This window comes from Gossypium raimondii, chromosome 6 (genome assembly GCF_025698545.1).
Source record: "Gossypium raimondii isolate GPD5lz chromosome 6, ASM2569854v1, whole genome shotgun sequence".
Taxonomy (NCBI): domain Eukaryota; kingdom Viridiplantae; phylum Streptophyta; class Magnoliopsida; order Malvales; family Malvaceae; genus Gossypium; species Gossypium raimondii.
In genome coordinates this window covers 688641-708245 of record NC_068570.1, presented here as the reverse complement: position 1 = coordinate 708245, position 19605 = coordinate 688641, and the positions used below count along the sequence as shown (strand labels likewise).

Below are 19605 nucleotides of genomic sequence, written 5' to 3'. Positions count from 1 at the left end.
TCATTTTACGATTTAAATCATTTTGGATCTGGGTCATTCTAGTATGTTCGTTAAGTTCTTATGTCAAGTCATTTCATGTTTTATCATTTAAGTTAAAAATCTAGATTCGAATCATTTCGGGTTCAAGTCTTGTACTTCATACTAGACGTTGGAATTTAATTCATGTCATCCTAAATTTGAATCATTTTAAGTTTAAAGCATATTTGAGATTGGATTAAATGAATTGAAATTGTTAGTTTTTTATTTATTTATTTTATGATGAGATGGAATAAATCATGTAGGGATTAATGTGAGGATCCCAACATTAGGGTCCACTCACCAACCGGCGAAACCTAGAGGAGACCCTTGAACTGACAGCCGAAAACTGCTGGTAGTGCTTTAAAATAGTAGTATTATTATTTTAATATGAATTTATGGGCTTAATAAAATGAATTCATAAAGTTAGGGGGGCGGGGGGCAAGAAAAGGATTTCAAAAGTTTAATGTGGGGTTTAGATTGTGGTGAATGCTAGCTACAAACTGGATTCTGCATATAATTTTATGGAATATGAAACTCAGAGTGCTCTTCCATGGCCACCAAAATATTTCCCACCTGAATTATCATCGAGTTGTTACTTTTTTTTTATATTAGAAATTAGATTGTATTTTGTTTATTTTATTTAAAAAATTGGTAAATTAATCTTTGTACATTAAATCAAAGAATCTTTCTGTTAAAAATTTCATCCAGTTAAAAATTGGTCCATGTACGTCAATACAAGTTACATGTGGCACGCCAAGTGTAACTGTTTGATTATTCCGTTAATCACGTCAGTTTTTAACGGTAGAAATAGAAGAAATTTGTAATAGAAAGGACATGTTTACTCTTTGATTTAACGTATATGGACTAATTTACTCATTTTTTAGTAAAAAAAATGTAATCCGATTCTCAGTATAATAACTTTCATAATACTTTTATCTAGTTTGAATGAATTTGAGCTAGTCACTATGGGCACATGCCTTTAAAATTTTCAAAAAAAATTGTGAGGATTAAGGAGCATTATTTTTTAATTGAAAAGTTTTAATTGACAACTTTTCAAGGACTTGATGAAAATTTTTTAAATTGGGGAATTGAGGGCACAAGGCTCCCACTAACTCCTATTACGTTAGGTTTAGATTAGGTTAATTCAAATTTGGTCGAATCAAATTTTAAAATTTTATGATCTTTTGAGGTTAAAAGGTCGTATCTTTCAAGTCTAAATTATTTGAACTTAAGAGTTAGGTTTTCTGGTCGAATCAGAATTCAATGAGTTTGAACTATTGATTCTTTTATGATCAAATCAGGATAAGTTGAATTTTCGTTTAAATTAATCGAATCGAGTGTTCAAGTTTGGGTCCGGACAAATTCTAGCTAATTAAAGTGCTAACTTCTGTGCCTATCTGTTTGTATTGTAAAATAAGGAAAAAAGGAAAAGGAAACTGATTGCTTTAGTTGTGAACTTTCTAGTATTGGGATATAAGAACATATAAATGCAGACAAGCTTTACAATGAGGTCAAGTAGAAGCAAAGCAAAGCAAAAATTAAAAAAAAAAGGGTTAAATTACACACTTAGTCATTCAATTGTTAACAAGTTTTTATTTTCGTCACTCAACTCTAATATTTTTCGATTTACTAACATTATCGGCATTTGATAATTTGGTTATTTCTTTGTTAAATCATTAACATAATGATGACTTATCCTTATTTATTGGCATACTAACAAAGTTAGCTACCCAATGTTTACAAATTCTATCAATTTGATCCAATTCTAAAAATCAATAAATTTAAGCCTCAATTTTACATATCTTATCAATTTAGCCCGATTCTAAAACAATCATAAAATATATTTATATTTTCAATAAAAATATTTAAAATTTTTAAAAATGGCATGAAGTGAAATATGGAGCCCCTTTTTTACCCCCATCATGCAGGATGTGTATGGTATTGCCATTTTGGTTGAATTATTAAGCAAAAGGTAATGTGACTTTTTTTTTATTTATATAATAATCATTTTAGTTTTTTAATGTTTATAAATTTATTAATTTAATCTTAATTCTAACAAAATTAATAAATTTAACTCTCAACTTTATAAAATTGTTAATTTAGTCCCTATTTTAAAAAAATTCAAAAAAAAAAGTTAGTATTTTAAAAAATATATCATGAAGTGAGATGTGGAGCCCCTTTTTTCATGCAAGAAGTGTATGGCATTACCATTTTGGATGAAAATAAATAATCTTTTTTTGCAAGTTGGAAGTTTGCCAAACAAGTAGGGATGCCCACAAGGACATAAACTTGATAAGACTTAGATAAGATTTGGGTGTTAGGGGCAACTATTAGTCTCCCATTGCAAATAAAAATGCAAATTAATGATGAAATTTTTTGGTATGTCAACCAAATTATAGTCCCTATTTTACCTAATGTGTTTTGATTACAAAAGTCACCTACTTTTATTTTCAAAATTAGTATTTGTGTCAACTTCATGAGCATAAATTAGTATTTTCTTCTTTAAATGTTCATCGTCTTCTCAAAGTTAAAGCATAGCTCTTCAAACTCAAACTCATGAATTCTTCGTATAGGAGTCCATTTTCCGAAAGTCATTAAAGTCTTAATTTTTATATTTTCTTTAATGTTTATTTATTTTGCCATTAAAGTCTTAATTTTTTTTGGGATCACTTTGGTCCTTAGCTTTCAAAGTTTAGTCAAAATTCTTTGTTTTGGATGGAAAAGTTGATTGCACCATTAAAATTTTAATAGCATTGACGTGGCTATTGTGTGGCAAACTACATGAATTTTAATCTTGACATAGATATTTTTTTTTTAAATTTGTTAATTAAGAGTAAAATATTATAGGCTAAATAGAGTGAATGCAAAGGGCCAAGTAGGTGCACTCCCCCTAAAAATGGAAAATTACATTTCAACCCCTTAAAATAATTAAATTATAAATTTATAATGGTAAAATTGCACTTTGACGCCTCAAAATGAAAAAAAAAACTATGTTTAATCTTTTTTTAAAATGATGAAATCATAAACTAATATATGATAAAATTATATTTTGACTCTCAAAAATTTATAATTCAATTTCAACCCTTTTAAAAAAATTTCTAAATTTGCCCCTAGAGTTAAATTTATCATTATATTTTTCTCGTAATGGTACCAAGAGTTGTGTGGTTATAAAACCTTAAGAGAATCTGTGCGGTATTCAAAGAGAATAATACCGATCCGTATTTGTGTTGTCGATGTGGAGAAATTTCACGAAGGTCATTGTTTTGGCTTTCCTTTGATGGTGATTAAAGAACAAAAGAGAGAAAAAAAAAAAAGAGAGCAAAATATACATACATACATATAGAATATTGTAACATATGGTTGGTACTATTTTGTTGTTGCTTCAATAGCTTGTAGTGAGGCTAAATAATATAAAATGGGGGAATTGGTACTGTTTTAAGACAAAGTGGGTGAAACAGAAAAAGGCAGAAAGTTTATGATACAAGAAAGAACCAAATTAAAACAAAGTGAGGAGTTGCTTGTATTCTACCCCTATGGATAATCAATAATGTAGATAGGGACTGTTTAATTAAATATTTCCATTACTTTTTCTTTTTTATCCCTTTAAAACCTTTTTGTTGCGATTAAGGCTAAAGTCTAGACTTGTTTAAGGATCGGGAAATTTAATTTTTTTTAAGTTTAGTTTGGGTTTATATTTTTCAACCTTGGCCCGTTTTATTATTCAGAAATAATATAAATATAAAAAATAATTTTGGTTAGAATATGTCGTATGTTCTTCTTTCAAAATTTGGAATTTAATTCTTTTACTTCTATTTTCAAGAATTTAATCCTCTAATTTTTAATTTTCAAAATTCAAGACTAATTGCTAACACTTAACATTTGTTGTTAAATTTTTATTCTTGCATTTTGAAATTTAAAAAAAAGAGTTAATAGCCATGTAACTAAAAAATAACTTTGTAATGAACCTAAATTTAACAAAATAATTTTAACAAGATTAACAATAATACTTGAATTTTAAAATCTAAAAAGTAAGGGATCGAATTTTTAAATATAAAAGTATAAAAACTAAATTTTAAATTTAAGAAGAATAGAAATAAGAACCGATCACATATTTTTACTATTTTCTAAACAGTTCAACATTTAAGTTTAAACTTAATTTCTTTTAAACTTAAATCTTGACCCAACGCATAAACACTATATCCGAGCTTTTCAAATAAAATAAAGTTTACTATCTAAAACATTTTTATGTTATTGGGCCTGCAACATATCAGGGTCTACTATCATTTGGTCTTCAAGGTTCTAAATGGGAGACTAATTCCCTTCTATAGGCTCAATTAAGAATTTATATAGGGTAAAATAAGTAGGAGTGACTCAATTATAAAATGATCATTTAACTATTAGTAAATTTCTTTTTTTGTTACTCAACCATAATAAGTTACAAAATGATCAATCATTATTCAATTTTATCTTTTTTGGTCACCAGGCTAATATAAAAATGAAAACACTAAAACATCCAATGAAGTTGGTTGACCAGAAAAGATAAAATTGAATAGTCGAATGACTATTTTATAACTTTTCATAATGGGTGGCCAAAAAAGAAATTTACTAATAGTTAGATGACCATTTTGTAACTTTTCATAGTTGGATGACTAGAACAGGGGAAAAAAACATAGTTGAGTGACTACTAATGTTGTTAACTCTTTTATATACTGCAAAAGAAAAAAAATAATGACTAGGTAATTTTAAGGGATAAAATAACATTTAATCTCTTAACTTATAATTTTTCCATTTTGGTCTTGAATTCTTTTGTTCGTATTAGTCTCAAAACTTGATAGTTCTTTTAAATTTACCCAATTTAATATTTAAATCTAAATTATATTAAGTTATGATGATGTTTGTGTCACATTATCACCTAAATTTTAAAAATAAATTAAAGATCAAATTAACAAAAATTACCAAATTTAAAGAGTAAAGGTTGCATTATCAAGATATGGTCAAATAAAACACCCAACAGGATGCACTATCCTTACTATTAAAAACAATGCCATCATATTATTATAAACTTGGCCATTTTATTCGAGTTGAATAAATTAGAGTTAAAATTTGATTTAAACTTATTTAGAATAAGAAAATTAAAAAGTTTAACCTAAATTAACACAAATTCGAACAGATTCAAATTTGAAATTGATTTAAGCTTGAATTGACTCAAAACTTAAAGTAAGTACAACTCGAAATGGTTAAATTTTATAATGACTCGTACTGAAAAAATTAAACATTAAACTTGAAATGATCCAAACTCGCAACGACCCAGTTGAAAATCACATTCCTTAAACCTAGAGTTATCAAAATCTACAATGATTTAAACCCAAACCTAAAATGTCCCGAGCTCAAAACCAAAATGAACTAAATCTAAAATTGACCTAAAGTAAATTATTCTAAAATTTTAAATTCTAAATTCACCGATCCAAATTCATCTTACCCGACCAATTGATTGGTGTGCATCAAATACATAAATAATCACTTTATTGACGCAATAACTAATAAACTAGCTTCAACCTCAAGTTATGACATCTTCATATACTCCATGAAATCTAGGTTTGAATTATCATTGTAAAAAGAAAAGACACTAATAAACTAGCCTTAATTATATGCTATGGAACAGAAGACAAACCTTGCACTTGCAGCTATTTTAGTTCAACCATTTATCACCTCGGGCTCCAACAAGAAGATTCCTGGTTGTTCAAAGCCCATGGCCTAGATGGTCTCTGATTAACAACATAATATTATATAACATGCATTCATATGCACACATGTGTATATATATATAAAACTTGATTGGAATCATTAGTTAGAACTAATAAATCATCTGTTAGCTTCCTCAACTAACCTTATTCTTCCAAACTTAGACAATTCACACTAGGACAAAAATCAAGCTCGGCATCCCCCTAAATATGAAGCTGTCAATGTCAAACATATCATCTTTTTCAAAAGAAAAGAAAAAAACCAGCAATCATACAGTATGTTTTTCAATATCATAAAATAAATTGTGTCATTTTCAAGAGACAACAAGCCAAAGTCTAAAATTTGTGAACTAGTCGAAAGTCTAACATAACAAATCATTCAATAAACTCAAGGTTTTGTTTTTCATTAACCTACTCTACCCAGTAATTTTGTGTTTTTGGTATAGAGAGTCAATATATCTGAAAATATTTGCTTTCTCTGATTATTTTTTACAATAATTACGTAACAAATTTAAACCGGTAAAAGTACCATGAAGTTCCTAGTAGTCAGATTGCATTTTGTCTTTTTTATTTAAAAAAATAAACAAATTAGTCCATATATACGTTAAATTAAAGAGCAAACTGCTCTCTTTTGCTAAAAATTTTATCCATTTTTACTCTTAAAAACTGGCATGACTGACAGAATAACTAGACAGTTACACGTGGCACGCCACATGTACCTCATTCTAGTGTATAGGAATCAGTTTTTAACAATAGAAATGGATGGAATTTTTCATAGAAGAACCAATTTGTACTTTAATCTAACCTACATAGATTAATTTGTCCATTTTTTTAGTAAAAGGAGCAAAAGTGCAATTTAACTTCTAATACAAGGGCCTCCATGCTACTTTTACCACTTAAACCTAATGACGGTGGAATTGAAACATACAGTTTCTTTGAAGGGTTATCATTGAATTTAGCTGACACTGATCAGCAACCCCATTGCTTTTTGAAAGACTTTGCTGGCTAAGCTTTCAAGTTCTTGAAACCAGCTCCAGTTATGGTGTTCGGTTGTTGTGGATGTTGTTGCTGCCTCCATTTGAGGTGAAGATATGCTTGCATTGCTTACTTGTTCCACTCCATATCCAATCATTCTCCTATCTTTTATTCCCACATTTTTCTGACCTGCAAAAGGCAAAGGAAAGCAAAAACAATTCAAACATAACATTCAGACATGAAATACTAAAAGAAGTGAAGATTTTTTAAGCTCTTACCATTCATTTCCAACAAGGGTTTGGAAGATTCTGACCAGAGAACAAGGGTTGGGGTGATTATTGTAAGAAATGCCCAAAAGAAGAATATCACAACAAAGGTTCTATCACCCATTTTTCTTTTCCTACGGAATATTGTTGGAGAGATTTAATGTAAGGTTTTTTTAGAGAGGGCTAGCTAGGGGAAGTGACAGACACAAAAAAACCTTCAACAATTAGCTGGCCATGTTTAATGAACAATGCTATTATAAAACTTAATACTCAAATTGTAATATTCTTTTCCTTAAGTAATCAAAGTCAAATACAAACAAAAAAAGAAAAAGAAAAAAGAAACTCATGGGGATTACTGTGGCTCAGTTGTTGGAGAGGTGTTCTCTAAGACGTGTGTGTAATGATTAGGCATCCATCTGGCATTGTATATATCATCATCCCTCAAAGTCAATTTTCTTGAAGAATTTCCCCTGCACTCAGTTTATACAACCACCATTAAAATACCATATAATTCACAAGTTAAAATAATTTTTAAAAGCCTCAAATAGTGTTATCAAATCTTGAAAAGATTCCCAAGAAGCTCTCCTTGATGACTGCTTGACAACTACCCTTTTCTTCATACCATCCACAAAAACCAACATCAGGTCAACAAACAACAATGCAAGCAAAATAAGTTTTTGAGCAATGAGTATTCTTATTAGCTAAAAACATGGGGGAAAAGGGCCTAAAACCTAAAGCAATGAAAAGAAAATATATATTGACTAATAGTCTGATACATGGGAAGAAGCTTTAGAGAAAGAAGATTAACCAATTTTGATGTGGAACATAGTTGATCATTCGAAATAAAAACCCGGAATTCCCAACATAAATACATACATACGGTTAACGACTCTTCCTTCTAAAGATAACCTTGTTATGCCTACACCTCACAAGATCACCTCACAACCCGCCAGCCACGCGGAGTGTTCCACGAGCTAAGATCTCCTGCAAGAACAAAATCCTGCTGACGAGGGCCAATGAACTCTCTACCTCGCAAACCCACAGCACGGGGAACACACATCTGGCAAAGGTGACATATACGTACATCGTTATTTACCCGCTGTCCTAACAAGACAACTTATACTTGGGAGGAAATTTGTCAATAATTTGACTGAGCTCCGTGAATATGGAACCAATAAGAGACCGACATGTGGCACCGCAAGAAAGAGCAGCGAGACCCCTTATAAGATCCCCCTAGCGGCAAGGCTTCCTGATCTGTTTCTCTCTCTTATCACTATTCTCATTCCTCAACGACCTTTCTTCTTCTTTGAGCACTCATAATACGTCCTACGACTCTCTACCCACCCATTGAATGAATCTTCTACAACCACCATCATCACAGCCTTGTATCATCAACAAACTTTAATGATGCAATGAAAAGAATATATATTGACTAATAGTCTAATACATAGGAAGAAGTTATAGAGAAAGAAGAATAACCAATTTTGATGTCGATCATTCGAAATCAAAAACTCGGAATTCCCGACATACATACATGTGATTAACAACTCTTCCTTCTAAAATTCTAAAACAATGAAAATTGGAACTTAGAAAAGGTTGCAACTTTCTGGATTTTTTTCCAGAAAAGGATGTAAACAACCCCTTCAATCCGTCACTAAACCTGCGCCAGTGGGAGAGGTCTTCTTCCCTGTATACCTCTGTTGAAACCCAAAAGGTAAAAAAGTTAAATGTTATATGAGGTGTTCCAATGATACAAGTTTTACCACAAGGAAGATCTAAGCTATGACCTGTTTCCCAATGCTGAATGGAACATATTTATACTTGATCATATGCATTATTTGACGCTTCATCGTGAGAACAAAGAGAGCAATCCAATAGAAGAGTAATATGGGCCAAAAGACAGGAACATCAAATATTGAAAAGAAAGTCATCAAGAAGCCTATGCAAAAAGCTTTTGTTATTGAGTACCTGAAACCATAATACCAAATAAAAGCAAGTCATTTTTGATCCAGTATAGTTGGCAGTGTTGTAAAGGGCGCATGGCACTCTAGGCACTACAATTCTCATAGTGACTCATGCTCAAGGCACACACACAAAAAAAGGTGCTAGCATGAATGATGTGAAGCATAATATGTATACTTGTGAGATCTTGTATGTGTCTATAAATAAAAGATATGTAATAAACTCTAGATTTGTTCTAGTTTATCAACAAAACATGCAAATTCTTTATTGGTCAATATGTGCATGATTTTGTTATGGTCCATGTATGTTTTTGAATACTCAAATACTGAGAATTATAGAATTTAATAATATCTGAAAGTGAAAAATAAAAGAAATTAAAGATAACTTTGTTATGCCTACCCCTCATGAGGTCACCTCACAATCCGCCAACCTCGCAGGTTGTTTTGTGAGCTAAGGTCGCTTGCGATAACAAATTCATACACCGTATTTTACCCATTGTCCTCAGGAGGAAGTGATATCAATAGGTCGGCTAAACTTCAAGAATACAAAATCAACATGAAACCAACACATGGCGCCTCAAGAAGAAACATAAGCACCTTTTATAAGATGGCCAAGGCTTTGAGATCTCTCTCTCCGGCCTCTCTCTTCTATCTTTATTTTCATCCCTCAACCACCTTTCTTCCTCTTTGAACACTCATAATATGTCCTATGGCTCTCTACCCACCAAATGAACAGTCTACAACTACCATCATCTCAGCCTAGTATCAACAAACTTCAATAAAGCAATCAATTTCTTTTCCTAGCACCTTATAAATCACTAAGACAGTGCTTATTATCCTAATTTGCTATTCATAGAGTAAATATTTCCATAAATTCTTACCGATTTCAGCATTTCAAGTTCCAGTCATTAAATGCAAAAAATTCATGAAATTTATTGATCATAACAATAAAAAAAGTTAAAAGTAATTCCCAAATCGAAAAACGGGTTTTAAATTTAAATTTACCAAAACTTAAACTCTGGAAGTCGGCGAATGAAAGGTCTGAATTCATCAGAACCTTTAGTCGGCAACGAAGCACCATCCAAATGCTCAAGTTCAGGATCAACCTTAGGCGATAAAAAACCAATCAATAGATTCAAGATATAAATCCCAATGCCATAAGACACGATATAAAAGCCTTGCAATAAGTAAACGCGAAGGACGTAAACGGCCGCAATGGCGAGACTTCCAAGCCATCTTTCCATCAGGTGTGGCGTTGAGCGATCCAAAAAGTACTGAAACGTCCGTGAGAAATCGCTCTTCCACTTCGCTATCGGCGCTACCACCGCGGCAACTTCGTCACCGGATCCGTCCATTAAAAAAAATAATTTTATTTTTTAAACACCTCCCTAAAAACAAAAACAACAATCAAATATGGATGATGAATTTAGAAATTATTTTATATAAATAAATTTTAATTAAAAATTTAAACAAATTTTTTATTTGCGGGTTGCCTTTGATTGAAGATGAAGATTTTAATGCCGAATTTCACGAAAATAGTAAGAAAATTTGAAAACAATAGAAAGGACAAATTTGCACGTAGTTTACAGTTATTTCGCCCGTGTCTAATGCATCCAAACGCACCTTCATGACGACGTTTTGTTCATAAAGCTAAATTGGGCCTTCTCTTTTATGTGCTTTCATCTCTCAACTTGGTAAATATAAAATTGAAGATACTTTGAAATTAATTTTATATAATTTTTTATGTGATGATGTTATACAATCTCAAATATCATATTCAGTTTTCTAATAATCGGATTGGTGGTTGAACAAGTTAGACCACCGATTCTTGATTCAATCAATTCAATTGGTTCGACTGTCAGACCAATAATAATTAATTAATTTCTTATAAAAATCTAAAATTATTAAATTGAACCAATTTATTCAATGTTGATTTTTATCCCGATTTTTTTATTTTTATCAATTTTAAGTATTTCTGAGTGAATTGGTTCAGCTCATCTGTTCAGATCGTTATATCAATCAATCATCGACCCATCGTTCCAATAATATTGGTCACATTATCAAATCTTGCCAGTATTCAAGTATATGAACCAATATAAATTTAGTTGCCAAATTTAAAGACCAAAGTAAAAAAAAATGTATAAATAACAAAATAAACCTAATTAACAATTTCGGAGGTCAATAATTATATTATCCCATTCTAATATATTTTAAAATTTGATTACTACTATCCTAATCCAAATTAATTATTTATTTATTGAATATTTAACTCTACAAAGAAATTACTTAAAAATTCTAAAAATAGTAAAACGACTGATGAATTTAAATGTCAAAATTTGAGTTTGTTAATGAATATCCTAATCAAAATGCATTATTCGCAATGATCAATATTTGAATCTGCAAATATAAATCGAATACTTACAAATATTCAAATTCTCATTATCCATGATCATCTTAAGACAGTATATGTGCTTTGTGTATTTATTACATTATTTTTGTGGTTATTAAACATCTCACATAGGTGATGTGTTTTTGTATATTACTAAAGGGATTTTGATGGTAAAAATAGTCAAATTGCATTTTGTCTCCTCCACTCAAAAAATTGACAAATAATCGTTATACATTATATCAAAAAAAAAACAAATTGATCTTTTTTATTAAATATTTCATTCATTTCTACTATTAAAAACTATCATAATTAATAGAATAATCATATAGTAACATGTGGTCTGCCAAGTGTACCTCGTCCTGCCGTACATGGACTAATCTTTAACAATAGATTTGAATGAAATTTTTAATAGAATGATCAACTATTTGACCTAACGTACATGGACTAATTTACCTATCTTTTTAAAAAAAATGGACAAAATACAATCTGACTCCTAATGCAAGTGTCTAGGAGGTTTGCAAAGTGTGTTGCCCTCCAAACCATGTCCAATGTTGGGTTCAGAGTGTTTATGTTTGGTTTTATCCCCAAGTTTTATCTCCTGATTCCGCCTAAAACCCGAACGGGTTCACAGAGTGACTCTGTCAGCAATCCAAATGCACATTGACATTGGTCTTTCCAAGAGAATTGCACCAAATTTCATAATTCAAGAGGCAGTAACACTTAAATAAGTCAAAAACATCAATGACCACTATCTTGAGTATAAATGTAAATGTAGTTTCAAGTTTCAGCTCAGGCTAGCAAGGAAATATCCAACACAATAATGTCTATATAGTGACTAACCCGAATTTCCAAGCAAATTGTTGAAAAAAACTCATCTAGAAGGACCGGGAAGCAGGTTTTTTCATCCTCAAATATCCATAGGGGCCACGCCTTCGCCAGCAGCAGCACCCTGTTCAGGTTCGGGCTCGGCTGAAGCCTCCTGTCCTGCCTCAGTATCAGGTTCAGCAGCAGGACCTTCTTGCTCTGCCACAATTTCGAAGGCATCAATCATTTGTTGTACGGTTCCTTGATCCAAGATATGGAATGGCTCCCCGACCCCTACCACGGCAACCGTACATACCAAGCTTTTTAAGGTTTCTCCTTGCAGGGTCTCCCTTATTGCCATAAGAGCATCCTTGACCAGATCATCCCGTGATGCGTCTCTAAAGCTCTCAAACCTGCGTTCCAAGTACGTTTTTGCAGCTTGCGAGCGTGATCCGATGGCAAAAGCTTGGTACTCAAAGTAGTTTCCACTTGGGCAGTTATAGTAGAGATGAGCCCCGGATTCATCCAAGCCAGCCACCAACAAACCAACACCATAAGGTCGTTTCCAAGAACGTTGGGTGCAGACCTGCCACCGAAAACAGAAGCATTTTTCCATCTCAATTGCACAAACAAATAACATGGTTTGGCTTTCGAGAAATCCAATAGGTTCGGTGTTCCACGAGAAAAAAAAAAGAGAGTTTCTAACTGGGTTAACAAATTAAACACCGCAAAACAAAAAGCTTGCTAGATAACGATACAAATGAAGATATACAAATTATATTAGACCTTCAAGTATGTAATAGAATCAAGAATCTACTCCTATTACATTCGAGAAATATACAGAACTTTGAGCAGCAAACAGAATAAGCAGAGAACAGTGAGGAAAAGAAACAAAAGAGAAACTTTGAAAGCTTCAACAAACCAACTATCGAAGCGGCATAAGGCAAAAAGAGATCATACAACAAACTTATCCGTACTAACTATAACCAACCTCAAATACTTAACATCATTTAATGCACAGTAGCACCAACAATCTTCACCTCTTACATCAACAAAAGTACATGGTACATATTAGGTTTATCACAAGTTATCTTAAAAACACTACTTGATCAGATAACACCCGCACAGTTAAACATAAGCACACAGATGACCGTCAATTAACAGTCAATGGAAGGCACTCATAACAACATTCTTTTAATTTCTCTAACCTGATTTTATACCAAAAAGCTTTTGCCCTAATCGCTTGATGCCATGGTACATTCAACCTCTTATCCTCAACATCCAAGTATTGCTAACTCAATAATGGAATATACAAACCATAAGATCGAAATTCCCTCTGCTATAACCACTTTCCATTTGCTATTATGTATTGGACATTCGGTTATCATTTTACATTGTTAATCATAGTAAAAATACCATAGAGGCCCTTGTACTAAAAGTTGGATTGCATTTTGGCCCTCTACTTAAAAAATGGACAAATTAATCCCTCTACGCTAAATCAAAAAGTAAACTGATCCTTGCTAAAAATTATGTCAGCATGATGTCAAGTGTATTATTTGCTTATTCCACCAACTAGGTCAGTTTTTAACAGTAAAGGAAAAATAGGCTCTTTGAACTAACAAACAAGGACTAATTTGCCTATTTTTTGAGTAGAGGGGCAAAATACTATCCAACTCCTCGGAGAGGCGCCTCCATGGTACTATTAGGTGTTAATCATCAACCATTTCAACAATAATGCAATTGGATAGTCTTATTTACTTAAAATTTCCACATTACTTGATCTTTTCAATCTTTTTCTACATAATATAGTCCTCTATGTAAAGTAATTTTCAATTTAGAACAGTAATCTAGCTAAGTCAATAACTATTTTTGAGCTTCAATTACTTTAAAATTTCATGCTTGTGAAGACTTTTCAGCAGAGACCCAATTGAGGTTCAAACTCTAAAAAAAGAAAAATTTTCAATTCTATAAAAAGAACCCTAAATCAACATCACCAAATGATTCAATTGAGACAAAATTGAAACAGACCTGGGCTTTATCGGCGAGTTGAACAACGAGTCGGCCCACGGGAAGCGGCGACTCGTACGTGAAGCTATAGTTGATACACTCGTTCCGCATATACCGAGAAAGGACGCGTCCGTCGGCGGTGAGACCGGCGATGGCGACACCGATATGGTCGTCGACTTTGAAGATCTTCTTCTGGTGAGAAGACAACTCGGAATTAGCCTTGTTAACGCAACCCAAAACAACATGGGTCTTAGATCGGAGTCCGATCGCCGCCGAGCCTTGTTTCACGGCCTCCATCGCGTACTCCACTTGGAACAACCGGCCCGCCGGGCTCCATGTAGTGACGTCGGTATCGTATTGGTTCCTGAACATTATCTATTTGATTCTACAAAAGAAAAAAAAAACTTGATTTTTCCCCTTGTTTCTTCTTCTCTGGACTCTAATTTAAGAGGGTTTTTTTCTTCTTTTCTTCTTCTTCAAGACAAAGAGAGAGAAAACACCCATAGTAAAAGGGTTAAATTTTGTTTATAGTACTTTTACTTTTACAAAATTTTGATATTTAGTCCTCAAATTTCAAGATCAATTGTTAACACTTTTTTTTAATTGGATGGTGTTACATTTTGAAATAATAAAATACTCACTTGGTAGCATTGTAATTAAAAACTGATATTGTAATAAACATAAATTTAATAAAATAATTTTAATATCGTTAATCGTTGGACTTGAATTTTGAAATTTAAAAAGTAGAGGACTAAGCTGCTAGAAATAAAAATATATACACTATATTCAAAATTCATAAAAATTAAAAGGACTTGTGGAATATTTAACCAAATACTAATGACGTTAATTATTGCACTGAAAATTTTAAATTGGAAAAGTAAAATTAAGTATAGGACTTTAAATTTTGACAAAGTATAGGGACTAACATCATATTTTAACCTAAAGACAATATTGGGCCTTTTCATGGTTTGAGTCTGCCCCAGTACATAGGTTGGGTCACTGATAAGGCTTCTTGACATTGAGTAAATGGGCTATTAGCCTGATTTTGGATTGCACTCTAAGGAATTGACCCAAATGAATCTTTAATATTTGGGCCTGGTTAATTTGAATCAGGTGAATTTAAACTTAGGGTGAGTTTGGATGGGCGGTGCGTTTACCTGTGGTTAGTGTAAAAACAGCGGTGGCGGTGAGATTAGATACTGTAGTGATACTGTAGCGTGAGACAAAAAGTAAGCTAAACGCACTGCACCGCACTCAATCGCCGATCCAAACCCACCCTTATAATTGTTGGATCATTTGGGTTTGGGACAATTTTTGGTTGATTTAATTTCAAGTTTGAATTATTTGAGGTTTGAGTCCTTTTGACTACCAACTATTTAGAGTTTTGATTATTTTGAATTTGAGCTTGTACTTGATGCACTAATGCTAGCATTTTTAGACTCTTCAACTTGTTAATTGGACGGGTCGGGTTGGTTTTGGGTCATTTTGAATTCGGGCCAGATTTGAGTTTGAGTTGTTTTAAACTTGGGTCATTTTGCTTTCTAATCATTTGGGATTTGAGCCAGTATTCTTCACGCCTCTTGCACTAATAAAAAGCTCAAATTTTTTTTTCTTCTAAAGTTTAATATTTTTTCATGAAACAGTTTTGAATGTTATGAATTCACAAACCAAAACCCAAACAAGTTTCTTCTCTGATCTTTGACACTAACCATCAGACCAGATTGGATCTAAGGTATCTTCTTTTACTCGTCAATGGGTACTGATCCACAGTATCAATTATTAAATCGTCACTTGAAGCTCACTAACCAAACTTAAAAAAGAAAAGGAATTTACAGCCTAATAACTTAAATGAAAACTTTTGAATATTTCAGTTTACATTTTATAACTTTTTAAAATCAAGTAATCAAAATATAAACTTACTAATAATTTAATCATATTCAATATAATTTACCTTAAAAAATACAACAATTCAATTATAATGGATAAATAATGTAGTATTTGAAGCCTAAAGGCTTAAAAGGCCAAAATGGATGAGCTGAGCTGTTAGTCACAGAATTAAGAGAAATGGGTAGATCAGACCAAAAGCACAAAAGAAAGCAAAGCAGAAATCTGCTTTTTTATGCTTTGGATTCTGATTTCTTTTATGATATATTATTGATACTGGCAGAGAGATTCACTTTGTGTTAGATTTAGGTCAAAAGGGCTTTCATCACTTTCATAAAAAATAATCTCATTCAATCATGATTTATAAATTATATAGTTTTATCGAGTCGAGATATAAAAATTCGATGTATCTTAAGTAAGATTTTGGATTTTAATTTTATAGATGAAAGAAGTAAATTGTGAAATCTTTACTTTGCTTTTAATGGTTTGATTCGGTTTGATTTTAAATTTTATCAAAACCCAACGTAATTACGAGTAATGAAAAATGGTTCAAATATATTATAAGCCTCCGTACATAGATTTTAAAATTCAAGTTAAATTGTCAACACCGTTAATTTTTTATTACAACATCAGTTTTTCAATTATATAACTATTAAGTGATTTTTTTAAAATTTCAAAATGTCATACACACTAAAATCCTGAAAATAAAAGTATAAAGATTAGATTATAAAATTTTAAAGAATATAAGTACTTAATAGCATATATATATATATATATATTGTGGATAAAGTGCTTCACCTTCTTAGATTCTAGAAAAGGAAAAACAGCCTGTTTAGATCCATTATAGTGTTTGCTTTTTGCTAAGATTTTTGTTAGTATAATAATTATTACATCTTTGGATAATACATAATATACTGATAATTATGCAAGCTTTCCACATCACCATCATTTATAATAATGCTCTATTAGATGTATTTCTAAAGATTTATGTTAGTAATGATTATTACATCTTTTACTTTTAAAAATAAACTACTATTGCTGATGAGAAATTATGGTATGAAACTGTGATTTTACGTGATTTCTATCCCTTTTCAATAGCGAAATGATAAATTAGATTTTTTTCTCTTAATTTTTAACTTTTTCTTCATCAAAAAATTCAAATCCAACTAAAAATACTAAAAATCAGGAAGAAAAACCTGATTTGTCAATTTTTTATTGGAAATGGATAAAAATGATGTGGAATAATAGTTTCATACAATCCCTTCTCTATTGCTGATTGAGTTTTAGCACGGTTAGTATCGGTATTGTTGTTAGTGTAGGAGGATGTGAGTTCGAGCGCGTTAAAGCATATTATCATCCTATTTAAAAGTTGGGGAGGAGTTATGAATAATTCATTTTAGTGATGCTTGTATTTATAGAGTTAATTTGGTAATTTTAGGCATAACAAGAAAAGATAAGGATAAAAAAAATGGATTAAGTCTCTAGAAATACATTTAATTCATAATTAATTTTATTCTTTATAATATAAAAATTAATATTCTATATTTAAAATAGAGAAAATAACTCAAAAATTATGATGTTATATAAAAGTTATTGGTTATTTTTATTTACTCGAAACTTAGAAATTTTAACAAATAATATAAAAATTATGCAACAAAATTCATTTTATCAAAATAAATTTAAAAAAACCCAAAATAATATAAAAGGATTAAAAATAAAATGAACTGAATTAACATTTACAATTCTAAAAATTCAAAAAAATCAAATCGAACTTAATTGAACTGAACTCAACTCGATGATGACATAATGTTTAAAATATATCGAGGCTTTACTAAATAAGATTAAAATTCATAAATATAAAACTCATTTTATCAAAATAACTTTTAATAACACAAAAACACAAATTTAGGATATTTAAGATAGTGTATAAGATGCAAGTAGTGAAAGGAAAAAGAGATAAGAAGCATCATCATATGGGTGGGTGATTGGCCAATTTTCAAATGCCAAAATGATGTTAAATAGTGAAAAGCTATTCATAATTTGGGTCTTTAAGTTACTAAGGTGAGGTCCCTTTCCTTCCTATTTCAAACATTCAAACCAAAGTATTAGCCTTTGAAATTTTTAACTTGTAAAGTGGGGACATTTGTTGAGGGGTCATCAACTATATAATCTTCTTGGAAATGATAACTATACTTTTAATAGGATTCATAGTCTTATTGTTGGCAATAATTTCACATCTTGGGAGATAAAATCAATCAATGTGGAAGTTGGGATCATTTTATCATTACAAAAAGATGAAACTATGATTTTATTGTTTATGTTTGAAATTTGTATAATTTGGTGAATTGATAACAGATTAAAGTATTCAAGAGATTCTTGTATCATAGGATCAGATCAAATTAATTCCTTTGTTATTAAATGGATCAATTCAGTCACTATTAAAAATAATCAAATAAGTCTAAACTGTGATGAGTTAACATTTACGGTATAAAAATGTCTTGAAAATTACTTTTTCAATTGTAGTTTAATTCTAAACAAAAGGCTTTGTTTTCAAACCTGTAAAAACTTTAAAAATATTAACTTTGTTAAACTATAAATGATGTAATTTAAATAGTAAATGTTAATTCTATTTTAATTTGACCTTTATTTAATTATTTTTAATAGTACGGGATTAAATTGTTCGATTTAATAGTAAAGAGACTAATGTGATCAAATCCCTATAATAGAGGGATATATCAGATACATTCACCATTGGTAATATGATTATGTTGATGTAGTTGATTGTTATTCAATCATGCAATAAATTCAATCAATATTATTTAAATAATAAATGTATATACCAATCAATATCGATTGGATGGACCGAGAATCAATTGGGGTATTGGTCCAATTAGAAGGGTTAAATTAATTGAACGGATTTTCTATATTTTTAATGATTTACTTAATCAAACCAGATAAACTGGTTGAATCGATTGAACTGGTGGTTTGATCGATTCGATCACCAATATGGTTCTGAAAACCTTGATTCAATTGAATGTTTATGCTCGTTTTTAAGAAAAATATCCACGTTGTTAATTTAAATGCAATAACTAATAATGTTATCAATTTGAACCTACTAATAACATTGTAAAATAAAGGGATCAAATTATGTTAAATTAAAATAAAGAATTTAAATTACAAATATCTATTATTGAAGTGGTATGGCACATTGCGCTTTCAAATAGAGAGATGAGATTAAAACCACAAGACGACATTGTTAGAAGGACAACAATGTACCGCGTAAGAATTAATTTTCATAGGCCATTAAACAAAACTTTATATTAGTTTTAAAAATAAAAATTTCAACAATATAAAGGATTAACACCACAATTATTATTACATCTTTTACTTTTTAAAAATAAACTACTATTGCTGATGAGAAATTATGGTATGAAACTGTGATTTTACGTGATTTCTATCCCTTTTCAATAGCGAAATGATAAATTAGATTTTTTCTCTTAATTTTTAACTTTTCTTCATCAAAATTCAAATCCAACTAAAATACTAAAAATCGGAAGAAA

At 30.8% G+C, this 19605-nt stretch overlaps 2 protein-coding genes across 4 annotated transcripts; both read right to left on the bottom strand.

Annotated features, from left to right (window-relative positions):
• Positions 1–5277: 5277 nt before the first annotated feature.
• LOC105774733 (protein RER1B) lies at positions 5278–10485 on the bottom strand. Of its 3 annotated transcripts, XM_052632255.1 has the most exons (6): positions 9967–10485; positions 8788–8968; positions 7013–8697; positions 6688–6923; positions 5906–5975; positions 5278–5783 (listed from the first exon to the last, which is right to left on the bottom strand). In XM_052632255.1, exons 1-3 carry the CDS (start codon positions 10314–10316, stop codon positions 8644–8646), a joined length of 585 nt encoding a protein of 194 aa, XP_052488215.1. In that variant the 5' UTR covers positions 10317–10485; the 3' UTR covers positions 5278–5783; positions 5906–5975; positions 6688–6923; positions 7013–8643. The 3 variants fall into 3 exon arrangements, with proteins under 3 accessions (XP_052488215.1, XP_052488214.1, XP_012452745.2); XM_052632254.1 differs by lacking the exons at positions 5278–5783; positions 5906–5975 and having other exon boundaries at positions 6143–6923; positions 7013–7470; positions 7877–8697; XM_012597291.2 differs by lacking the exons at positions 5278–5783; positions 5906–5975 and having other exon boundaries at positions 6143–6923.
• Positions 10486–12022: 1537 nt separating this feature from the next.
• LOC105773590 (proteasome subunit alpha type-1-B) lies at positions 12023–14615 on the bottom strand. Its single transcript, XM_012595598.2, has 2 exons — positions 14183–14615; positions 12023–12740 (listed from the first exon to the last, which is right to left on the bottom strand). Exons 1-2 carry the CDS (start codon positions 14531–14533, stop codon positions 12258–12260), a joined length of 834 nt encoding a protein of 277 aa, XP_012451052.1. The 5' UTR covers positions 14534–14615; the 3' UTR covers positions 12023–12257.
• Positions 14616–19605: the final 4990 nt, after the last annotated feature.

Coding starts and splice junctions, on each gene's coding strand:
- LOC105774733 (XM_052632255.1), bottom strand. CDS start 10,316: ATGGACGGATCCGGTGACGAAGTTGCCGCGGTGGTAGCGCCGATAGCG. Junction 8,969..9,966: donor CTTCCAGAGTTTAAGTTTTG/GTAAATTTAAAT, acceptor TTATGGTTTCAG/GTACTCAATAACAAAAGCTT. Junction 8,698..8,787: donor CATTCAGCATTGGGAAACAG/GTCATAGCTTAG, acceptor GGGTTTCAACAG/AGGTATACAGGGAAGAAGAC.
- LOC105773590 (XM_012595598.2), bottom strand. CDS start 14,533: ATGTTCAGGAACCAATACGATACCGACGTCACTACATGGAGCCCGGCG. Junction 12,741..14,182: donor AACTCGCCGATAAAGCCCAG/GTCTGTTTCAAT, acceptor TTTCGGTGGCAG/GTCTGCACCCAACGTTCTTG.